The 24,764-nt window shown below is 42.2% G+C and overlaps 2 protein-coding genes across 2 annotated transcripts; both read left to right on the top strand.

The window, feature by feature from the left end:
• Positions 1 to 96: 96 nt before the first annotated feature.
• Positions 97 to 9,286, top strand: npat (nuclear protein, ataxia-telangiectasia locus). Its single transcript, XM_075473725.1, has 17 exons — positions 97 to 288; positions 464 to 582; positions 677 to 737; positions 830 to 902; positions 1,008 to 1,048; positions 1,295 to 1,537; positions 1,734 to 1,809; positions 2,152 to 2,275; positions 2,749 to 2,840; positions 2,962 to 3,043; positions 3,169 to 3,265; positions 3,412 to 3,528; positions 4,019 to 5,392; positions 5,990 to 6,090; positions 6,184 to 6,262; positions 6,428 to 7,761; positions 8,424 to 9,286. Exons 1-17 carry the CDS (start codon positions 252 to 254, stop codon positions 8,502 to 8,504), a joined length of 4,131 nt encoding a protein of 1,376 aa, XP_075329840.1. The 5' UTR covers positions 97 to 251; the 3' UTR covers positions 8,505 to 9,286.
• Positions 9,287 to 9,840: 554 nt separating this feature from the next.
• On the top strand, positions 9,841 to 24,484 carry vmp1 (vacuole membrane protein 1). Its single transcript, XM_075473727.1, has 12 exons — positions 9,841 to 10,030; positions 10,611 to 10,718; positions 11,000 to 11,132; positions 11,532 to 11,622; positions 12,178 to 12,288; positions 16,153 to 16,320; positions 16,586 to 16,717; positions 19,356 to 19,436; positions 19,632 to 19,748; positions 21,046 to 21,107; positions 22,733 to 22,832; positions 23,422 to 24,484. The coding sequence occupies exons 2-12, from the start codon at positions 10,640 to 10,642 to the stop codon at positions 23,563 to 23,565; spliced, it is 1,218 nt and encodes a 405-aa protein (XP_075329842.1). The 5' UTR covers positions 9,841 to 10,030; positions 10,611 to 10,639; the 3' UTR covers positions 23,566 to 24,484.
• The last annotated feature ends 280 nt before the right edge of the window (positions 24,485 to 24,764 follow it).

Below are 24,764 nucleotides of genomic sequence, written 5' to 3'. Positions count from 1 at the left end.
TGAGGTTTCACTTTTCAGGTTGAACTACAATAACCACAATTACAAACAGTTGCTGATTTTGATACTTCCGGGTTATACGTGCTTGAGTTCCCCGCCTTTTGAATAAGCAACAGTACTCTCTCAGGACGTCGCCTTGCCAATAATATCACTGGCGTCCATTACATTTATGCTATATAACTTTCAGGGAGACTTTTCACGAACATGTAGCTAACTATTCTCTTCTAAATCTGTTTTTTGACCGCTAGGCTGTCATGTTGCTCCCTTCCGACGTCGCTCGGATTGTTTTGGGTAAGTCAAATCGGACGTAGCAAAGCTGTAGCTTTAGCCTGCAACGATACCAGACTAAATGGGGCGGCTCAAGGTTTACCTTCGCCATCAGTTTGAGACACCAGTCAGTTTGCTGCTTCAGCATGTTGTACTGCAATTTCCCCTTTTGTGAGAGCTTCCTTACGCATTTCCCCAGGGTACCTCCAAGAAGAGGGACTGTCAGCTACAAGCCAAGCTTTCATTCACGAGAGCCCAAATCTGAAAGAGTATGCCGAGCACACTACAGGAGATGGGGCCATTCCTGCCTGTGTTTTTGTAAGTGTGGCTTTGGCCCAGATTTGCCCACTCTGTAACTGTTCAGTTAATGTCATGCACATGACGGTATTAACGAGCTCATTGTCCTCCACAGTCCATCTTTGGGAAGGGCCTAACAACCATTTTAAATGAGTATGTGGCTATCAAAACAAAAGGTAAGAGTGTCTGTCATCGTTTCCACAATTTATTCTGCCGTTAGTAAGCTGTTTGGCACTTATGTCCCTTACTTTTTTTTCCCCCTTAACAGAGTCCAGTCATGAAGTACCTCTTGTCATGACCTCATTGTGGAAAAAGCTGGATTTTACACTCAACCAAATTAAGTAATGACTGTCAAGCCTCGTTATGTATATCATTAGAGCTTTTAAACTTGAGCTGACCACAACCTTCCTCTTAATTGTGCTGTTTTTCGTTTGGATTTTCTCTAGATCTTTGCAGAATTCCCCTGCTATTTCAGCAAGTCAAAGAAGTAAGTTTACTTTAAGGCTCTCTCCTCTCATATATTGCCCTATTGTGTATACAGTGTGTATATGATGGATGAAATGGCACTATTATTTGTAAATTAAGTGTGTTAATGACAACCATCGTAGGCACCAGAATATTATCAGTAATTTATTATCATGGTTTTGGAACAGTTAAGAACCACCACTGAGTTTTTTGTTTACTCTCGGTTTGTGTGGAGGCCCTTCTTTTTACCAGCCACTCTCCATTGCAGCACGTTCTCGCATTGGGATGGCAAACATGGCGAGGCAGCGGGTCCTCACCATGGCCTCTGCCGACGGCGTCGTCTGCACAACTGTCTCTGAAACCAGCTCCATCATCGGCCCGGCACACACCTCCCACAGCATGCTGGGCCACTCCACTCCTGTGTGCTTCACTGGCCCACACACCAGAGTGGCTCCCAGCAGCAGTACACCGCAGCAAATCCACGAGGCCAGCCGGCTACTAAGTACACCCAGTCAGTGTCGTAAAACACGAGTTAATATATCATATCTTTTATTTTGAAATCAATTTGGAGGGTTTAGGGTTTGCGCTGACACGTAAAACATTCAGGAGAAAAATGTCCTCATTGAAACCCACAGCTTTACTCATTTGCTCGCAGAAGTAACATAAGTAGCTTTTGTATGACGTGGAACATGATTCGTCTGTTGCAGGGGATTCACCTGTACAAGTCATCGTTTCAGAGCACCGGCTAAATCCAGGTCCGTTGTCTCCTGGTCGACGGAAATGGTGAGGATCGTTGACATATTTGTGCCTACAGTGGCTGGAAAACTCTTCCTTCTTATAACTCTAATTGAACAGACATCGATGTTTCTTTTTGGGCCAGTCAGTATTACATAGCTCTAATATTTGTAGTGCATTCAGTAAGTCAGTGACCATAAAACTGTTACACATCAATGGAAAATGGTTATATTAAAACTGACATGTGTGAAGTTTAATATTAGAGTCTGTTTTGTCAGAGAGACATCGACTGGAAAATTGAAAGCGTGACTCTTCGTTATGCTCATTGTTTTCCCCCTTAATGCTCTGTACAAGTAACTACCTACTCTAAAACCTCCCCGCTGCCCTCAGGGAAACTCCCAGAAAGAGAAGCAGTGCTCTGAGTGGGACCAGTGGTCCTGGCAGATCTGCAGTGACCGTCAGTAGCCTCGATGCAGAACCCCAACCTGAGGAAGCCGTGGATGAAAACTTTCCTGTAAGTGTGTCAATGTTGCTCAGGATTTAGAAGGTTTTTTAGAAGGTGAAGAACTGTTTTCATACAATTACATTATTTCTAATTTTGATGGAACTCCTGAAAGTCACCAGACTTGATGAGGCACACTTTATATTCTAGACACAGAGCAAAAAGGCTTGAACTTCCACAGTTTGGTCTGATTTTTGTGCCATTTGTTAGCTTTTGTTTCCCTTAGACAGGACTTAACACTTAAAAATGGAATCTAATATTAATGTTTTCGCTGTAAATCCCACAGCTAAATAGGTCAAAGCAAGGTGTTGTCTCTAAGACTTAAGTATAGTCGGCGACCTGGGGATTATCGCCAATGCCATCTGCTATTGGGTTAGAAGTTGACTGTATCATAAACTAGATGCTGCCTATTTCACGGTATTGAACCTTTAAAGTTTCCAACATCAAATATTTTCTGTTTCCACAAAACATCTCAATCTTCACAGCAACTCGTGATACAAAATGCACGAGACAAGATATTGGGGGACAGATCGTTACAGGAGAAACTGGCTGAAAACATTAACAAAATCCTTGCCAAGTAAGTTGGAACTTTGCATTGTCTCAACATGTATGTTAAGCTGCTGGTGATGGATGATGTATTGTGCATGCTCCGCCTGAAATGAATACTAATCCTTATTCTGTTTCATTTCTAACATCAGTGAGCCAGCTCCCCAGACATCGAAGGCGTCCTCAAGCACAGTGGAGGCCGACCAGTCTATAGACGAAATTCTAGGACTGCAGGTACGAAAGCAACTTGCATTACCAATGTCAGAAGTGTCATCTCTTTTTTTTTTTTTTCCTTTTGGAAAAAGTTGTGCGACTATTTCTGTTTAATGAAACGGTGTTTCGTGACATTACATTGTCAGGGGGAAATCCACATGAGTGACGACGCCATCCATGACATTTTGGAACAAACAGAGTCTGACCCAGCTTTTCAGGCCCTCTTTGACCTCTTTGATTACCGTAAGTAAAAACCTACTTTGCTTTATTTTTTATTTATTTATTTATTTATCATGCTTGCTTATGCTTCTTTGTTGTATGTGACAATACAATTGAGCGATCTTTCATAACAGCCTTTTTTTAAAATTATTATTATTTTATATTTGCAGATAAAAACAAATTCACTGATGGAGAAACGGCAGATGGAGATATTAGCAATTGTCCAGAAGAGATTGACATCGCTGGACCTTCACCTGTAGTCCGGCCACTTCAAAGTACTGAACCAGGTATTCTTGCCCTTTCCAACAACTCAAATGTGAGCTCTCACATCCCACACAGGACGGTGGACCGAATGTCCTTTGAATGTGTCGATGGATTGGAGCCAAACCTTCAGATTCAGTCAGATTCATTATTTATAGTTCCAAGATGAAAGTCTTAAAGATGTACCGGAGTTGTGGGGAGTTACTCGTTTTTTTTTTTTAGTTTTTTTTTTTTTTTACAGGAACTTGTACTGTAACGATCACTACCTCCCAGGAGGCAAGCCTGTAACTCTGACTTGCTCGCAGCTACTGCCACACTGGCAGCTTAATGGTTTTGAAAAAAAAAATCAATGAATTATTTATTATTTTGTTATTAAGATGGGATTAATGGGTAACATCTTGTCATTTTGCTCAGTGTTGCTGCATTTTTTAATCCCCTGCTGAGGACAGAACGGCCTAAAGCATACTAGTTGGGACATATTCAATACTGAAGTCTGGTTTGTTTTATTTTTCCAAGGTGCTACAGCCGGAGATTCAAATGCTTCTGACACAACCGCAGTGGCGCTGAAGATCAGAGCCGGACAAGAGCGTAAAACCAGAAAATCTGCTGCTCCCACCTTGTTCAAGAAAACATTTCTTGACTCCAGTGGCAGGGCATCCAGAATTGAGAACAGTTCAGCCAGACTGTTAGTGAGTCACGGCGAGCACAGAGGGACCTCAGCTGCTGCAGAGGACTCGAACAGAAAAGAAACATCCTCACTCTGGAATAACAGTGCTGGTGTATCACCAATGGATATTGATGAACCGCTGAACACACTTCCCCCTCTTTTAGACTGTTTGACCACTCAGGAGCCCGCCAAGGACGACACCTCCACCTCAGCTGGCCTTAGTGAATCAACTACAGCCCCCTTATCAAAAGACGCTGCTGCATCTGCTGTCCCAGATGAGACATCAGTGCCAAATGTGGGGAAAAAACAAGATTCAAAACTCGCACCAGAATCTATAGTGCATCCTGCTACAACCCTTTCTCTAGCTGTGCGTGATCTCCATGTGCTTTTGTCTCCTGTGGAAGTTGATCTGAATGACTCTTCGGTGATAACCGCTGGCCTACCCTGTGCATCAGTTTCAAGCAGTGGAGGAGATTCTCTGCCTGGGTCTGCTCTCCCCGTACTGTCGTTCTCTGCAGATGCTACAGTTACGACTGCCTCGCCTCCATCAGCTTCCACTCCTGTCGCCGCCTCAAACATTAATGCCTTGACATCTGCAGTTCTTACAGCTACGGCGACCTCATCCACATCTTCCTCATCTGCATCCCCCTCCTATGGTGTCCCTGTCACAGCAACAAACAGTCCCTCCACCTCCAACCCCGCTACTCCAAGCAAGACTGCAGGAGACTCCAGCAATATAGTGTCTTTGAAGATCATTATAAGTGAAAACCAGGATGCTGACTTTTCCAGAAACACAACTTTGAATCAGGCAATTTCAAGCATTTCTGAGGACAAGATACCCACCATCTACCTCTCCTCGCCAGCTAAGTCCCCTGGATGTCCTGGCACTCCAAAGGCCAACTTTGATGAGGTGGCAGAGGCAGTAAGTGGCTTACAAAGCTCCGAGGCATGTGATAGTCCTCTCAGCTATAAAGCTGGAGCAGTAATAGCATCTCCATTAACCGGGACATCGCAGGCCCAGCAAAGATATGTAATTCAGCTACCCATGGACACCACCAGCCCTGGCATCCAAGGATCCACTGCCAGTTATTTCCTCGTAACCCCAACTCCAGATGTTCATGCCACACAGTTGCTACTTCCTGCTGGTGTCTCAGCAGGACAGCCTTTACCCAGCAACCCGTATGGAGTGACAACAACAACTCACACCCAAGGCTACTCCACAGGTGAGACAAAAAATGGACACAAAGTAATCTTTAGTTGGATGGTTTTCTTTTTTTCTTTGCCTCACATGCGAAACGTGTGCTTGACAAACATTGAAAAATACAACTTTTCTCATTTCTGAACATGTAATTATGTTTGAACTTCTGTTCCTATGAAACAATACGCAAGCGCTCCCTTGTTGCTTACACACAGGTTGGTGTGAAAACATTGGAACTTTAAGGAAAATTTACTCCCAAAAAGTTGAGGAAACACTGTTTTTAGCACAGTTTACCTTTATTGTTTGTGTATTTATGTGTGTTGCCGGTATCTAAATTTACATTTGGACGCATGAGTGCAGCGTTAATGGAGATTAAACTGTTCATTTTTCACAATTCATTCATTTACATTGTAAAAGTCCCCATTTACAGACCAGGAAACGTAGTAAAGATTTACTTTAATGGAAGATGGAGAATTGAATAGATTAAGGGTGACGGGATATAGAGCAAGGACCTGTTTCCTGATACCATTGTGAACATTGTCTGCAGGTTTAGAGCATTGCACATTCAGCTGGGATGTCTTCTCTGTTGGTGTTATTGTAAAAATGTGTTCTTTATGTGCAGGGTCAGCACTCATCTTACCGTCGCCTGTGAAGCCTGTGGTGCTTCCTGTCTCTGTTCTGGGGCAGAATACTTTGGGGAAGGTTCAGATGGTGTCCAATCAGGTAAAATGATTTTATTTTCAACTTGCCGAGTGAAAAATTCCTTTCTTGTAAGACATCATTGCAGTGATAATGTTTTGTTTTTTTCCCTTACAGCTTGTTGAGATACCTAATAGTATGCCAGCACAGCAGCCCAAACCCACCACAGTGGCAGTCAAAGAGTCTGCAGCTTCTGGTAAGTCAGCAGTCAACCTGCAATAGCGCTTCCTGTTTGCTAAAAGTATACAGTAGCCTAAAATGTCATTATGATAAATGCTGGTTAAAAAAAAAAAAAAAATGGCCCCAGGGTTGATGTTTGGATTTCACCGTCTCGCTTCCCGTCTTGTTTTCTCAATTCCAGGCACTGAGAAAAATCTGTCCGGTAACATGGTTTATCCAGAAAACACGGATCAGCAGGATGCAGCAAAAGGCCCTGGTCACAGGAGAATTTTATGTTTCGACTCTTCTTCATCAAAAGTTCAACCTCAGACATCTGAGACCACTACATCCATGGCTGCAAACACGTCCAGATCCCAGTCTATCCAGCAGGCAGAGAGAGATGAGATACAGCAAGTCTGTCGAACAAAACCTAACATCTTGGGTGGCAACAAACCCAAGAGGAGGATAGTGACTGTTAGGTGTTCATCAGATCCTCAGGCTGGACTAGGCTCACTCAAGGATTCTGTTCCTTTACAAAAACAGCCGAATGATCCTGTTAGAAAGAGCTCTCGCAAACAGGAACATGACACTCATAACAGAGAGTCTCAAAGTGCAAGTGTTGGTGGTGTTATTCAGCCAGAAGCTGCGAAAAAGTCAGAATCAGGAGAGAGGAAATCTATTGACAGAAAACACAATAATGATGCATGCAACAAGGAAACAAAAACTAAAGATGCTCATAGCTCCAAGTCGTCATCAGATTCTGCAGTAAAATCAGGAAGGCGAAAGGACAAAGAGGAGAACAGCGGGAAGGAACCTACAGAGAAGGCTGCTGTGAAAACACGTGAGGGGCGAACAGAGAAGAGGACTTCCTCTCAGGAAACGCCTAATGTAGCAGCTAACAAGGAGAATGAAATGAAAGGTAGCATGCAAGAGCAGCAGCATTCAATAACACCTTCATCCCCAGCATCTAGAGACTTCAGCCCTCCAGCTGTCACACAGCTGGTATCTAATCCCCAGCCCAAGGCTGCAAAGGCCCCATCAAAGACTAGCTCTCTGGCCAAACAAGCAGCCGAGATGCTTCAAGACATTCAAGGGCTCAAGTCTCCTTCCACCCCTGTAAAAAAGGCCGGAGCCGGAAGTTCAGACAATGGTCTTCCTGGGGCTGGTCACACCCAAGAGGCACCTGCTGATTATCTCAGGACTCCTTCCAGAAAGAAGGGTAAGGATGGAGACGGGACTCCCAAGCATCTACTTCCTCCGAACACCCCTGATGTACCCACCTGCAGCCCAGCCAGTGAAGCTGGGAGCGAAAACAGCATTAACATGGCTGCACACACCCTCATGATCCTTTCACGTGCCGCCATCGCCAGGACGGGCACTCCTCTGAAGGACAGCTTGCGCCAGGAGGAAGTAGGAGAAAAGTCACCCACAAGCTCAAAGAACTCCAAGAATAAGAAACGCAAACACTCGTCTCACACGGACAGCCCTCCTGCGAAGAGACAATCCAAACGATCTCCCAGCAAAATGAAAGAGAAAGTGAGTACAGCCCTATTTTCCTTTCAGCAGCTGGGTGTTCAAAACGTTCAATCACAGCTTCATCGGCAATCTGTTGTTTTAAGGGGCAGAGTTAGATGTTTGGTCTATAAGCTGTGAGGAAATAAGATGTGTGAAGGCTTTAAGATTTTTATTTAGAAATTTTTACCTTAAAAATTACTGAAACCGTTTTTTTTTGGGGGGGGGGGGTTTCAGAATTTAGGTGATTCTTTTTCCTAAATTGTTGACACGAACGAGGATTTTAAAAAAATCTTTGAGAAGTATCACTGGTTAGGTGAGTTAACATCAGCTGTAAATGTGCCTGTGTTGGCCCTGCTGTGTGCTGTTCAGGGTGCCCTCTGTGGAGCAAAACAGCAGTTCAGTCAGTGGACTGATGGAGGTTCTGTTGCCTCCATCAAGCCAAAGCCCTCCAGTTACTTCTGAGATAGACGATCTCTTTCTTATCCATCCAAAATGTACATTTTGGTGTGCTTTGAGCATAACACAGGGCCTCTAACTTTGAGGGTTTTTTTTTTTTTTTTTTTTTTTTTTGGGGCTTTTTATGTCTGAGAGAGAATAATAATAATAATAGTAAATATGAATAAGGTAAGTGGTCGTATCTTTCTTTTTTGTTATCTAACTTGTGTTTTCGTGTTTTTTTGCAGGAAAGAAAGAAACTTGTTGATAGTTTTCCCCATGATTTGGATGTGGATAAGTTCCTATCTTCTCTTCATTACGATGAATGAAACTGGACACACCAAAAGGAAAGGATGAGCATGTCACTACCTACTTAGGTTACTTTCCAGGAATAGAACAAGCCATCTGCTAAATCTGTGCCTGTGGTTTCTTCGGGACTACATCTGAGACCATATAAGCTGCAATGTCTTCTTCAGCTATTGAGGAACTGTAATTAGACTATTTTCTAGTGTAGGTGATACAGAATAGGATCCTGTGATATGCAGCAGTATGATAACCATGGCACTTTCTGTTTGACTTGTTTTCATTTTCATTCTCTATTCTGTTTTGGTCGTCAGCATTCTGTACAACAGCAATTTTGGGGAACATATAGTGAGTGCACGTTGTTAATGGGCGACTCAAAACATTTTCTTGGTCAATATTTGACTCTCCTTTGATAAATCCAGCTTACACTGACTGACAAGGTTGGTTTCTCAAAGTACATTTTGGAACATGTCTCCACCAGTAATTTAATTATATTGAATGAAGAGCTCTCGTTTATTTCAGTCTTTTGTGTTTGAAAACATGATCGATTAAAAAAAACTTTGAAGAAATGTTGTGAATATAACTTTTCGTAGCGTATATCTTTGTTGTTTTTTTTTGTGGGTAGAATCTGATGCATTGTTGCTGTTTAAATGTGCCTACTCATCATTGAATAATTGCAATGAAAAACACCAAAAAAACAGTGTTTTCCTCCTTTTACACACATACACTTTTAGTATACATTATTATCTTTAATTGCTGAAGCTTCTTTATTTTGTGTCCCATGCAAGTCTCTCTCTATATATATAAAATTTCGTTTATTATGGGTGCCAAAGGCAGGGCACACATATTACTATTGTGTAGGATTATTGTACTTTGTTTTTGTACTGGCCTTTTCTAGTTACTGAAAAGCACAGGTGTAATTGATTGCATTAATGAACTTACTTCCGGTGCTCCAGTAAAAATCTCAGCAGATGAGCATGCGCAATGGCTAGACTTTACTCTGTCATGCAACTGTGCATTTCCTCATGTGGCGTGTCAAAATGTCTGCTATGATGACGGTCTGTTGTCCGAGTTTTATTTATTTATTTTGAAAATGAACTCATTGAACTCATACGGTGTAGTCTATAATTATAATACTCTATATTTCCACTGAATTGGGGATACAAATGATTTAACAAGAGACAAAAACGAGTTTAAAAAAACAACAACAAAAACATGGTAAAACGACTGTTGGATTGTAAAACCCACATTGTCGAAGTTGTCACATTTTGTTGGCAAATCTGGCAACCTCCGATTGGACCGCAAACCGGAACTGACGGAAACGCGTCTCGTAATTTCACAAAGAAGATTGAGTTGAAACATGTTATAACCGATGCCAATAAATTGCTAGTGTTGAATGGTTGCTTGCCTCCATAGCTATACAAATAATTGTTTTTATTGATTTTTTTTTTAATGCGAAACATTAGGTCGGAAACACCAGGGTTCTACAATACTATATACTTTATTTTTAAGCGTCCACCGTTTGTTTCCGGGTGAAGAGGACAGGAAAGAGGTACGACGATGTCTTAATTTTAACTAACATCCCACTTTTTATCTTCAATATAACGTTTGTTTTCCCAATACCACAGAAGCAAAAAGGCATTATATTGTTTTATACATTCCTCAATAATTGAGGTGACATGTAATTTTCTTTTAAATGCTTGTTTTAATGTACAGACTCCCGGTGTTCCTAGCTTAGCCGTCTATATGTTGGCTAACCGGTTAGCATGTGGAGGGTTGTGATGTGCCTGCCTTTGGGATCATATCTCGTGATAGAATGACCTACAAAAAGAGAGGGTTTAAGTCAATTGTCCATTTTACTTTCGTTTGGTAGTTTGTAATATTTTTGCCACGTTTATTTATGTGATCATGTCCTCTGAAATCACTACAGATATGAACGTTAGCCAGCTGGCGTGTTTACGAAATGTTCACTTTGACACATATCGCTAAAGACCCGCTGATAAGGATTTCATGATAGGACTGAGTCCCAGTCAGTGTCAGTCGTGTTTTTTCGTTCTTTGGGAAGCGAATAACCAAGACAACGCCGTTTAACGCGAAACACAAACTCGTCTTCCCTTTTTTTCTTGTCCAAGACTGCCTGACCTGCTAAACGGTGACTGACATGGCAGCCAATGGAGCGAGCTGTGAACAGCCTCAGAAACGTGCAGGACCCAAAGATAAACAGAATGGCAACACTGCAGGTTGGTTTTCAACTTTAGCTTCTTAACAGTACAGCAGGGAAGTCTACACCTATCTTTGAAGAGTACTAACCAACCGCCACCTCATGGCACAAACACACGTCATATAAACACTCAAGTTGGCTCATTTTAAGTTCCTTTCACTTTCCATCGGTACTGATAACTTCTTGATGCCACATTCGTCATGTATTTAGCATTATCCCTTCCACAGGATGTAGTAGTTATTAATGAACCTGTCGGTGTTGCAGAATCTAAGGATGATTACGACTCTTTTTGTCCTTCAGACTTATCAGTAAGAGAAAGACGACAGAGAGACAAAGAAGAGCGTCTTTCTCTGTTGTTATGGAGGAGGCCCGTCACCACTCTGCATTACTTTCTTCTGGAGACCCTCTTTAAGCTCAAGGAGTTGACCTCTAAGTAAGCCGTGAAACAAGTTTTTCAAGTGTGTCTCTTTCTCTTTTGCTTATCTGTTGGAGGATATGCGGACTTACTTCTGGGAGCGATGTTCTACTCCTTTCTGTCTCGACATTAGATTTTCCTCCTCATAAAGCAGATGTACCTAAAGGATTACATTTTAAGATTCATTTCTGTGTCGTGGAGGCACTGTATTGCCTTAAATCCTCAGTGAACAGTTATACCGTATAGACAGCTCAAAGACCTCTGAATTTTCGGGGTTATATTATGGATTTTCTGTTAAACTGAGCACCTTTCATGTCTTCTAAATCATATTTATCACGGATTTTTACATCTTTTTTTCAGCATGCATGTTTGGAGTTTATTTTATTGATCGCTCTGTTTCCTTATCTTTCCACCCAGGCTTTGGCAACAACGAGGCACAGTGTTCTTATTTTTGGTGTTGTGTTCACTGTTCTCGATTGCGTACTCCACTGAGGGAGCACACCAACAAGTAAGGTTTGACTTTGTTTTTCTTTTAGATGTATTATTAATCAGCACCTTGTCGCGGACTGTTTAACAGTCGGTGATAAGTCACCCGTTATCTCTTAGACCTCCCTCGAAGAAATCTTGTGTCAGGAGATAATGTGCCTTTGCGCTGTTGTCAAGTAACCCTTGATCACACAGTCAGCTGGCTGAGAGTTGTTTGCGCACCAGTCCGTCACCTCTCAGTTAAAGCACCACCCAGCTCCGGTGTGGAGTTAATGCCTTCCTAGAAATAAGTGATCACGAGCTGGAAAATGAACCCACCACAGCCAGTCAGAAATGAGTAAAGTGTACAGATATTTCAAAAGAAAATTCACACTAAACAGTATTCAGCAAAACAAGGTTGGTTTTGATTCAGAGTCAACCGTAGCAGTGACGACTGAAAGTGTAAACTTGGTTTTAAACATGTGTAAATACATCATTATGTAACTTGAACGCTTTTTAAAAGGTAGATGTTTAAAATATGTACACCTCCCTCCCCCTTTGCTATATGTTTATGGGTTCGGCTTCACTTTCCCTGCAGTATGTTCAATACCTGGAAAAGAAGTTCTTATGGTGTGCCTACTGGGTAGGCCTTGGGATCCTGTCCTCAGTAGGACTCGGGACTGGACTGCATACCTTCCTTCTTTATCTGGTAAGAGAACACCACTAACATGTATATGCAAATATTCTTTTGACGAGATGATGCAGGAGGGAGATTGCGCTTTTATTTGATTGTTAATAAACTTTCAAATGAATGGACAGTTTGGGTTTTCTTCACGTGTAAATGTAGATGGTTCCTTGCAGATGTGAATGAAAGTATGGCAACAGCTGGAAGAAAGCCACTTCATTCTGAAGGAAGTTATGTCGGTCAAAAAGTAAAATGGTTAGTATATCGGAAGTATTAACAAAACAAAAAAAAAAACACATGGATTCTCTATAATGTGAAGTTCTGCTCTTCTGGCTGTACATAGAAATGATTCTCTACATATTACCAGTGTTCTGCTTGTTCCTTCTATAAGCACATGCAGGTGTTATTTATTAACTTTTGAATAATCTCTTTTTAAAGATGTGAGTCACACCTCATGTCTGCGTATCTGACATAAAACCGGTGCAACTATGCAAACGTCACACGAGACGGTGCCTGTTGTCACCACAGGATGGCATCGCACTTCATCCTCGGTCAGAAGTTGTCGTCTTAGTCAGCTTTTTAAGTTTTTCTCACCCATTTCAGCCTGAGGCTTGCGGAGGCTGAGTTGCAGTTTTCCCCTGACATTTGCCACAGAGCGATCGTATGACGGAGTCACCGAAATGTGTGTCATTTGCCTTGATCGTGGTAAAAGGGAGACTTTCATTAAAAAAAAAAAATGAAAGGGAGGGCGGGAGGGAGAAATTCTCCTCTGTGTTCCACTTTTGCATGACGGTGTGGCTTTTATTCTGTAGAACTGTGCACATGTGGACTTTCTGAGTCAGCTTTTTCCATTAGAATGACATACCAGGCAACGATATGAGTGTGAACTTCCTGTTTTTAGAACTGACGTGTGCTCCCCTCTATTAATTCTTTGCCAGCTCACTATGCTTATTTTAGTACTTTTACTGTCTCCTGTTCTATTCTGAACCTTCTGTTCTATGCTTCTTAAAAAGCAATAATTCCATAGTGACGGGTGCTCCTATTATATTGTGTGTCAATGTATTTGTCACAACACTTGGGAGATGTGACCTCATTCTTTCTTGTTCTTCGGTGTGAGGCGAGGTTTCTTCCTATGAGTAGACAGACTGTCATTTCCCACAGATGGAACAACCTGGCATCAGTTGACTGTTGCAGCCGTTTTGATTACCAGCTTTTACTGTTTAAGTCGAGGCAATACCAAAGCTGCGCTAACAACTAAGAGATCTTACGATACTCGACTTCAAAATGCACATGTAAACTATTACAATTCTTCTCAGGAGCATTGTGTCTTGACTGTAGGCCGGACACCGGCTTTCCCACAGTTTGTGGTTCCCATCTTTAGTCTCAGCTGATCATTTTCTGCTTCACTGTGCCGTAGAAAAAAATTCTTGAGCACTTGCTTTGATGCGTCATGTCCAAGATGCTTAAAAAGCACATTGATACGACCCTGTAATGTCGTATCAATGTTTAGGCTTTATAAACACGGCAATGTGGAATACTTCAAGTACGATGATTGCTGGATGCGATGAAAGACGCATAAATAACCTCCTAAAGTTAAACTAACAGTAAGAAACTCCTTTTGTTTTGATTGTTGTCTGCACTTTGCAAAAACATCCTTTACTTCAATCTGCCCCCCCCGCTTTTTTTTCCCCTTTTTCTATCCATTTCTGGGCTCCTGCACATGTGTGTTTATGCTGTGGAGCCAAGCATGACAGATTGTACTGTTAAACAAATTGGATACCAGATATAATCAGTTCCGCAGCATGTTACCGAGGCTGTAACGCTGATGGAGAGGTTGAGATTGAGCGCTTTGAATCGGGCACTTTCCCGAAAACGTGATTCCGCTACTCCTGTTTTTCTTTGCACAGTTACCTCCGCTACACATCCCGCCAAGCGCCCAAAGTCATCAATTTATCTCGCACAAGTCCACCCATTCGTCACTCCCTTTGGTTAATATCTCAGCGTGCTCTTGGTGGAGCCTTTACTTTCCTCCACTTTGTCCTCCAAGGCCCTACAGTTTAATGTTTGTCCAGGATGTGCCGTTTGACAGGAAGTGCACGTCTTTCATCATAAAGGTGTAGATCATATAAAAGTTTGCATATATGAATTAACTCACTCTTTTATATCCAGGATGCCCCTCAGAGTGCCTCTAAATCCCTGTGATGGTTCCTTATTTTTCACTGGAAAGCTAAAGTCTTCTTCAGTCATCGGCCACACGGTGTAAGCCTGCTGGCCACAAGAAAACCTAAACCTGCGCACTAAATATAGTTTTACATTCACAGTTAAGGAAGTCACAGCCACTCATATTAATTCTGAAGAAAAGCCACCAGCAGAGTTCCTGTGAATTGACCTCAGCCTTAAAGCATTAATATAAAGCCCCACAGAGGATTAGATCATTATGCCCATAGGTAGTGCTCACCAGCATGATTCACCGTGATGTTTCAGTCACTGCTTTAACAGCTGGATTCCTGGCAAAACTAAATATCCTTCACTTAAATAAGATTAGTCCTGTAGCCTCTGGAAGAGATTACAAAGTATTCCCTACTGATGATGTCGTTTCTAAATCGTGTAAAAATGTCAACAGTTTAATCCACCGCAACTCTTTTTCTGTCAAACTGTCTTTATCTCTTTCTATTTTTGAAATGCTTAGAATGTAGTGGTTAGCTGATGGCCCTTGGAGGAATAATCGCGGCATTTCGTTGTGCATCGTTGTGACGACCTTTACATAGTCAGACCCGGCGTTGTGTGTAAGCTCGTAGAAAAGTAGTCTTTTCAGCCCTCTCGTTTTAGGATTTTTGACAAACTTTAAATGTTCCTTGGCAAACCTCCATGAGTCAGTCTTTATTCAAAATCATTCCAAATTGTCCATTTAAAGTATATTTGATAATCTGAGCAAGGAACCGGTTTCTGCCCCCTGATTGAATTTTCAGCTCTACCTGCGCGAGTGAACAAAAGGATTTGGTTCAGGGAGCTTTCATCACCGGTCAGGTGACCGTAACGGGAATGTCATCATCAAAGAGCGAGTCAAGGCGTCATGTTTTTCTCTTCGTATGCCAACCCCGACTTGTTGTGTCATGTAAGGGATGGTATTAAATGAAGTTCTGCGTCTGTGCTTGGACTGGGCTTCTTTGATGGAGCAGTTTGAGTCAATCTGCCACCACCAATGCTGGTACAACCTTAAAGGAGCACAACTTTACTAGCTGTGTTCCAGGCACAGGTGGGCCAGGTGGCTCTGCCTCACCAGACATGTTGACAGTGATAAATGGTGACTTCCTTACCTGTCAGGAAGACTTTATGACTCAGCTACAGTTGATGCATGTGTGTATGTGACTGCGGGCATATTGTATGGGTTAAACCATTCAAAACAGGATCAAATGTAATTACATTTAATCATGGCGTGCTACAAATTAGAAACACTTCATTCCAATGCGGTTAGACATTACCACACATTGCAGGCCCCACAATGACCTCTATCAGATTCCGAAACCTTTTGTGAAGCGGTTGGAAATCAAACTGAACCGTACACATTCGTGGAAGTAAGTCTCATTGCAGCTATTGGACTACTTGAGCGTGTAGTGCTTATTAAACTCTTGTTCCTGTTACGAATACCTAACGTTGACATAGAAGATTAATGATGATATTTTTCATATATATCCGGTTGTGTGCGTATTTCTTTTCTTGGCTCGCCCAAGTAACCGTGTTTAGAACATTAACTCTCACCTTTGGGCCCTTGTTGTGTTTCATAACACAGACTGGACAGTCATTCTATGTGCATGTGCCTGTATACTGTCCATCAGTGTGGTTTCCAGTCCGTCAAAGTATCTCATTATTTCCATATCTGTCTCTCAGGGTCCACACATAGCATCAGTTACCCTGGCAGCATATGAGTGCGGGTCCACAGACTTCCCAGAGCCTCCCTACCCAGATCAGATTGTCTGCCCCCAACTTGGAGGGGAGGAGGGCAGCATCTCCCTCCTCTCAATCATGTCAAAGGTCCGCCTGGAGGCTTGCATGTGGGTGAGTTGTAGTTTAAACAAGGATGCAACTCATTGTTCTGAAAGTGATACAATGGCAAGAATGTTTGGTAGAGGCAGCTGACAACCTCTCCAAGTATGTGAAGTCTGCACATGATGTTATTTCTGCATGCTTTTATGTGGCTGCCTGGCAGAAAATACTGTTTATCTCATTTGTGTGAAAATCCCAAGAAGTAATGTATCTGAGTCGATGTGGGAAATGAGCAAGCAAATGTGAAGCTGTAACATTTTCCGCTGCGTGTGTTCAGGGTGCAGGCACTGCCATCGGAGAGCTGCCTCCGTATTTCATGGCCAGAGCGGCCCGTCAGTCAGGAGCTGATCCGGATGATGAAGATTACGAGGAGTTCGAGGAGATGCTGGAGCAGGCCGAGGGTGCTCAGGTGAGAGTTGGCAAAAGTATCTATAAAGAGAGTTGGCTTGGTCTTTTCTTTTTTTCTTTTTTTTAAAAACTTTTTCTAAACTTTTTCAGAAGGTTTTCTACACGGGATCATAAATCCAAATAATCTTTTGTATATTGTCTTGAGAAGCACTGCTAACCAGGGCTTGAAAACTAAATTATTTTTCAATCGTTCCGAACGGTTCAGGCATGTTTAACGTTTTCGTTCTTGCGTTCCGCCACCAACATATCGTTCCTGAACCGGTTCGGAACATAAAATACCGTTCGTTCTTATCATTCCGGCAGTGTTTGGCGGGCCTATCAAGTCTACGTGTGTGGACTTTACCTTAGAATAGACGTACTCATTAGTATTTGCCCTTGATTTACACCGTAGCTCTATGCCCAAAAATAATAAATCACCGGCAGCATCCAAAGACATTCAGACGGGCTATCCATCCCACATAGCTTACTGCAGCCTATAGGCCTATTCTGTGATAAATAATTTCTTATCAAAAACCATTCTGGATAAGTGGGGGAGAGCCGGGACGAATGAAACATTTGCGCCAATGCGCGAGATCCAAATTTCTGTTAAGCTTTTTTTCTGCAAATCTGAAGACTATATTTCATCTAATTCACTTATTCTATTATTATTGCTTTAGGCTAGTTATATGAGCCCTGTTGCAGAATTTATAGTGGATCCTCCTGTTTTATTTTGACCCAGCATTAAGGCGTGGGTGACGATTGAAACAAGTGTTTCATTCGTCCCGACAGTGTATTCCTACTGACACTTAAATCCTTTTTGTCAGTAAACCTGACAACGTTAACATTTCATACTTTCGGATTTATTAAAGTAACGATTCATCTGCTGTATGGTCATAACATCCTACTGCATAAAACAACTTTTGATCACTAAAGAACTACGACGGGCAAGATTTTACTCATCAGTGTCAAAAACAGGCTCGTGGGGCTAACGCTGGAACTAGGTGACGTCACGGTGATTCGTGACAGCTGCCTGCATTGAGCTTAGCGGGCAGCGACGTGAACGCACAACCGGAAGTAGTCTTTTTTTTATTTTTTTTTCCCTGACAAAGGCTACGCTTTTGTGAAATTTTATAAAATATATAGAGAATGAAAAAAAAAAAAACGTTATTAACCGGTTTTGTGGATTTCAGAATAACGTTTCTGTTCCGGAACAGTTGAAGACCATTTAGTTTTTGTTTCCGTTCCTCGTAAAATTCGTTTTTGGTTTTCGTTCCTTGAACCGGTTCGGAGCCCTGCTGCTAACCTCGGGTGTGTGTCTCACCTGATTCTGTGAAGCCCAAAAAGGTGACACTTTGACCTTTAAAATGTCACTTTTTTTTTTTTTTCCTTCTACTTGATTCTGAAAGATTTCTCGAAGAAGAAAACAGCCATTTAAAAAAGAAAAAAGTTTTTCATTTTAACTGTGACCGTCAGCCGTAGTTGGAAAAAGTTAAGCAACTACGCCTACTGTCGAAGTAGAAGAAGTGGCCTCATGGCAGCGTAGTTGTTTCCACGCTTTCCTTCCACTTGGTGCGATATCTTATTGATTTGGTCTCATTTTTATAATGCACAACTGACCGTGGGGCCACTGGACAGTGATTGGTTGTAAAGCAGCATGTGACTTCAGTGAAGCCCCTCCCTTCTTGCTCTTCCAGTAAATCTGCTTGTTGGTGGGTGAGTCACCCTGAGCACAGCTCCCTCTTTAATCATCCCTCGGGCTTTGCCTCCCTCCCTCCACCCGCCCTCCATCTTTCTTCTCACTGGCCTCTAATTTGAATGACGGACAGCTCCGTGAGGAACAAAGTTCACATGACTGGAGACTGCTGAGATCAGATGCTGAGTCAGCCGAATAGAAAGCGGAGGGGTCGTGGATATCACCTAATCTCACTTGACTAGTTGTCGGCTGAGAAGGCCACCCTGGCATCAGACTGTTTATTATGGGGTTTTATTCAGAATCTACCCTTCTAAGCAACAGCTACATGAGCGAGTCAGAGGCAGTCTTGTGAAGACTCGACACATGAGTTATGGGAACAAAATCTAAGATGGGGAGGGGAAAATAAAGAGCTGAATCAGAGCTTGTAACGTATGAGTGTTTTTAATTGTTTAAACTGAGGCTAAACCGTGACTTAAGATAAGGTGCCAGTTTTTGAAACCGCCTTTTAATCTTCTTCCTGGCCCGGCTATGATCTTCACCATGTAACCACAGACATTTCAGCCCCCATGGGAATAGAGATGTAATCAATAGAGCCGCGGTGCTTTTGTACCACACAGCTTTTTCACTGAAGTCCCACAAAATTGACCCAAACTTTTAAAAACTCACAGCGCCTCGAAATGGCCATTTCATCATACTCGTTTCATCATACTCCTACCGAGACTCTTGTTTCTTATTATAACACTGCAGACAGCACGACTGCTCAAGATGTGCTGTGGTTATTTTAGTAGGGGGGTTTATGTATTCAGAGATCGTCGTTTGTCTGTAAGTATTTAAATCCAAGGAAATCTAACAAGATCTGAAAGCCCCACAGCACCTGAAAATGGTTGTAGACGATCACACCCAATCGTATCTGGAGTCAAAAAGCATTTCAATTGATTTTTCTTTTCTTTTTCTCCTTTTTTGTCAGGACTTTGTCACAAGAGCCAAACTGGGAGTCCAGCACATGGTGCAGAAAGTGGGATTCTTTGGGATCTTGGCTTGCGCCTCAGTGAGTAGGATATTTTTTTTCAGGGTCTCATTTAAGACATTCCTGTACTTTTATTTGAAGAAACATGCATGTTAAATTAGTTTTTCTCACCAGTACACACCTTACTTAACTGACTCGGTTACTGAAGTGTAATATATACGATCCACATGGTCGTGTCAATACTATAAGTCCGTAAGATTGTTGTGTCTTTGTCAGATTCCCAATCCTCTCTTTGACTTGGCCGGAATAACCTGCGGCCATTTCTTGGTTCCCTTCTGGACTTTCTTTGGAGCAACTCTAATTGGGAAAGCCATCATCAAGATGCACATACAGGTCAGTAATGTAGATCAAGTATTTATCAAAGATTGGTCAAACTTTGAGTTGCTCTGTGATGCTTCTTCTTCTTTTCCCTCTTTAACATGAACCGTACAGGCACATGCTCACATAGACGTTGCATCTTGACATCTGATTGAATTCATCCTGTTTCATATCATCGCAATTGACTGACCACAATGTAATGACGCATCTGAAAAATACATTCATAAGAATAGAGGTCTGCAACGCTGACTGACTCGCTGTGAACCATCTCCACAACCTCAGAACGTGGGAAAGATCAAACCTTCTGCTGAGATCACGAGTTGGTTACTATGAAACTCCTTACTGCGCACTTCTGGTTAACTCTTTCTGACGGTGCTCAGTTCCTCTGGGGATTCCTCCTCCTTTGAAATTCTTTGAGCTCGGGTATGCTTCCAAACTGTACAAACGGGCCGCAGATGAAAGGAGGGACGTTTTTTAAGAAGTCATAAACGAGAGTTTGGATTCTTAAAACGAGCACCAGATCCAAAAAGAAAAAAGTAAAAGGTTCATCATGGAGGGTACTGTTGAGTCTGCCACAGCATTGTGACTAATATGAGCCGGGACAATAAGAGGCTGTCTGTATCCAAGTGAGTCGCTCAGTATCTCAGTAAACTGAGTTAATTTATCTTGGTGGTACCAGTCAGTGATCTCACTGCGAGGCCTCAGACAAAGAGACCCGTCAGACTGCAGGGGGGGATGGATGCTGGTGAGTGGACATGAGAAGTTTGACCAGAGAGAAGGAAACTGAACAGACTGTAAAAAGCTTCAAGGAGACTGGGGGGGTGTCTTTTTTTTTTTTTCTTCCCCCATTTGTGTACTTTGAACTTCTTGAACATCACGTGACATTTCCTGTCTGATTTTGTCCAGGGGGCCATGTGTCATGCTGTTTAAAGTTGATCAGTTTCAGAACCGGAGAAAAATAAATGTGGTTTTGGACCCCACCCCCGGCCCCGGCCCACCGCTTGGGTCTATTGCAAACCACACGAAGCCCCTCACGGCCCAAAATTGAACTTTAGTGCCAGGTTTGAGTTTTGTAATTAGCGTGTCTGTGAACAGTGGCAGATGTGGCCTCAATTTCCCACAGATGTGCCACCGTCGTTAAAAGTCCAACAAATGTCTTCCAGGCAAGTTTCCTTTCGCGACACTTCTTAATTGATTTGTTCCTCGAACACTACGTTGTACAGCACACTCGTTCTGCAAATGTCTCTGTAATCTCTGATCGGTTTAACAAGCCTTAAAAGCTCACTCATCTCTCTTTCTCTTTTTCCTCCAGAAACTTTTTGTTATCATTACCTTCAGCAAGCACATAGTGGAGCAAATGGTGTCACTCCTTGGGTAAGTGTCTGCACACTGCGTGTTAATAAGCTTTTCACCGACGTCGTGGTTGGCAGTGCATTGGTAAACCACTGATTGGGGATCCTGTATGAATAAATGCTTTCACTGCAGAGGCGTACATGCATGCATGCTTTTTTTTTTTTTTTTTTTTTTTTTTTTCCCCCCCACATGCAAAGGTATTTCTTGCCCCCACACCCCTCCACATGCGATCAGTCTCTACAGCACTGGTGGTCAGGCGTGTGAGGTCCCATCCGAACATGTCGATCTGACTCACCAAGTCGAGTTTTGACTGAGAGGACTGTCCCAACTAGGCGTGAAACACAATCATAGACATTGGGCAAAATAAGCACTTAGAAACTTCTTACTAATCTCCGACTTGGCTAATTTCAAGGTTGTAGAAGGTAAAGTAACACTTTCCAGAATTGGCGAAGATTTTAGGTATTTGGAAACGAAAATTTAACTTTTTTTTTTTTTTAATCTTTTTATTGAGAAAAAGAAACAAGAGTAGTGACAATGACTTATCGGTAAGGTTACATAAGATTTATCTTTTTCTTTTTAAACATGTGATCGTCTTTTATAGAAAATACACCATTTAATAAGTTAATTTGCTGCTAAATTTGTGCTTGTGACTATGCAGGAGGTAACTCTGACTGTATTTAGAGAACAATGTGTCTTTTTCTGATTTTGAAATGGAGTTCAGGGTTCTTTCCCATGAAACTCCTTTTGGTGACTCGCTATGATTCGTCCGAATGATGCTTCATTGTTGATGCAGCATGTTTTTGGTGTGTATTCGTGTGTGCTTGTATGCAGAGTGGGAGAGATGATAACGAGTCACTCGGATTTAGTTGGATTTGTTCAACATCAGGAATTACCCTGTCCCGATTTGCTGTTTGTTATCTTTCATCTTTTTTTGCTTAGTCTAGACAACATGTTTATGTCCCGACTAGGGACAGAATTGAATTCATGTAGTGAGAAGGTTGTGGTGTCTGTTTACAATCTGCAGTGCGTTTTTCTGTGCATGTAATGATAGGTTTTGTCATCATATAGAGATTCCCTTTGACTCTGTACTGCTGCTAACCAAATTGTGAAACTACAGGAACATGTATGAAATGAACAGGGTGTACGTTATGACTGGCCCCTGGTGAACATATCCACACTGCCTAATAGGGACATAAACACACCCTGATTGGCTGTCTATCCACAGTGAAGGCAGCATTGGTGGTAAAGGTGATGACATCATGTCGACTCAACTTCCTGATTTAAGGGGCTGACACACACTCCTATAGAGAGCTTGGTATTATAAAAGGAGGGCTGAGGAGTTTGTGCTTCATTCTTCTCAGCTGCCTCCTCTGCTCACAGTAACAATTAGAGGCGGCAGCAGCTGGGAGACTGGGCCCGCATGTAGGATGGGGCCCTCAGCTGCTGCTGCTTGGATGCTGGTGGACTGGTGGATCAGCGAGGAGCTTGCTGGTGTTTAGAGAAAGGGAGGACGGCTTATTCACAGCTTTAGTTGTTGAAGAGCCTGGGTTTGTGGCTGAAAGGGTGAGTTCCTAAATATTCTTCCTCCTTTCTGTTTTTTTTTTTTTCTTTTGGTGGTTTGCTGCTCCGTGGTTGTGCTGTGTCAGGTCTGTGCCGAAACTAGGACCATCGCTCCGGAAGCCCTTCAGTCAGTACCTGGAAGCACAGAGGAACAAGCTGCACCATGCTGGAGGAAGTGCACCTGCGGTGAGAACAATGTGTTTTCCTCTGAATTCAAGTGACAGCCTCTCTCACCTCCTGACATATGAGCTTAATCCATGCATTTGCTTTGAGCAACAGCTAAGTGTGAGCTGCTTTTTGTCATTCTCGTGACCTTAAATTGTATACCGACAAATGTTAATTCATACCAAAGCGCGTATAAATCAGTAAAACTATGCTGGTATAATAATGAACGCAATTAAGCTGAGTTGAGGCTCCAGAAAGTCACATTGTTTTTTTTATTTTTTTTTTATTCAGGTTGTTACATTTAATAATGATTTAGTAAAAAAGAGTTTACACTGTAAAACGTAAAAGTCAACACTTTCTCCTCTATTTAACTGGGGAAACTGTAAATTATCTCCATTTTTGGGCATATCAGAAGTGTTGAGTCCTGTTTATTGGCCCCAATACTGACAAAACGTATCCAAATTCTGCAAGAACAACAAAAAAAAAAGCTTGTTGTAATCATCAGCCAACCACATACTATGTGTCACACCTGGAACTGTGTGTTCATGAGCTCCTGTACGAGGGGTAATTCATGGCATATCCACTTTAAGTTTTTTATTTTTTTTCCCAGGATGAGAACTGGCTGTCGTGGGTGTTCGAGAAGGTGGTGCTGGTCATGGTTTGCTACTTTGTCATCTCCATCATCAACTCAATGGCTCAGAGCTACGCCAAGCGGCTGCAGCAGCTGAGACACTCGGAAGAGAAGACCAAGTGATGGCGAAACAAAGCGGCGCACGCATCCAAGTGACTGTGTTTCTGCTGCTGCTGCTGAGAGCGCTCCACTCGGCCACAGCCACTCACAACTTAACAACAAACCTCACCCTCATCCATTCTCAGAGAGGCTGAATGCTTAAAGAAAAGAAAAGAAAAGAAAAAAAAAGAATCAGGCTTTTATGGCCCGTGTGTGTGTGCGCTGTTCAGGATGTGTGTGCTGTTTACTGTCCCCCTCTTCAGGTTTTGTAGTTCTTCCTCCCATCTCACTCTGCGTGCGAGTAGTGATTGGTTCCACTGCTGATCTTAACATGTTACTTTAACGTTAAATCCTCTCATTCATCGACCTCAGAAGTAACGCAGTGGTTTGATGGTTACTGCTGTGTTAAGGGCGGCGCCCATGAGATGCTATGCCTTATGCAAGACGGGAAAGTATGACTTCCCTTGAATATAGCTCTTGACTTACGGACTTGATTTTTATTTAATTTTGTAACATTTGTGTGAATGATGCAAATTGATTTGATTGTATAGTGTGCTGCCAAGATAACTGCTATGGATGGTGTTTCTTTTCAGGGTTTAACTGTCCTCGTGTTTTTGTCCTGTTTAACAGTAAGACCAGTTTGTCTTCTTTTGTCTCTGGAACTGACAGATTGGGAGGGGGGGGGGCAAGAAAAAAAAAAGCAATATCACCTTAAAACAGTGGGGGTTGTTGAAGGTTTGAGTAAATATCTTAATATCTTTCTGACAGTGTGCTCAGATTAATTTCTATTCCAGGCGCCAGTGTGGACATTAACAAAAACACAAAAAGAAAAGGTGATATCATTTGTAAAGTGACATTGTACTCTCAACAAATAGTCCCATTTCTATTCTGTACACTTAGGTCAAATCTCGGATCAGAATATATATAAAACATGGAAATCATAGCACTCGTTTCCAAGTCTGAGTCTTTTATTTATTTATTCAATTATGTTTGTTCTTTTACCCACTGCCACAAACCTAATACTCAGTTTCCTCTTAGAAGTGATCATCTACAAGGTAAGTGAGGTAATTGGCTTTAAGAAACCCTCAAGTTTAGCCTGAAATACACTTTTTGTTTTCCAACCCTCACCCCGATCATCTCCATCTTGGATGAGCTGTATTCTCCAGCACCGCTTTTCCCACCCCGTCAGCTAGCTTATCAGACTGGTGTTGGCAGTTAAATTT

This window comes from Odontesthes bonariensis, chromosome 9, assembly GCF_027942865.1.
Source record: "Odontesthes bonariensis isolate fOdoBon6 chromosome 9, fOdoBon6.hap1, whole genome shotgun sequence".
NCBI classification, from domain to species: Eukaryota; Metazoa; Chordata; class Actinopteri; order Atheriniformes; family Atherinopsidae; genus Odontesthes; species Odontesthes bonariensis.
The sequence above is the reverse complement of the archived record's forward strand: the minus strand, read 5'-3'. Positions and strand labels throughout refer to the sequence as shown.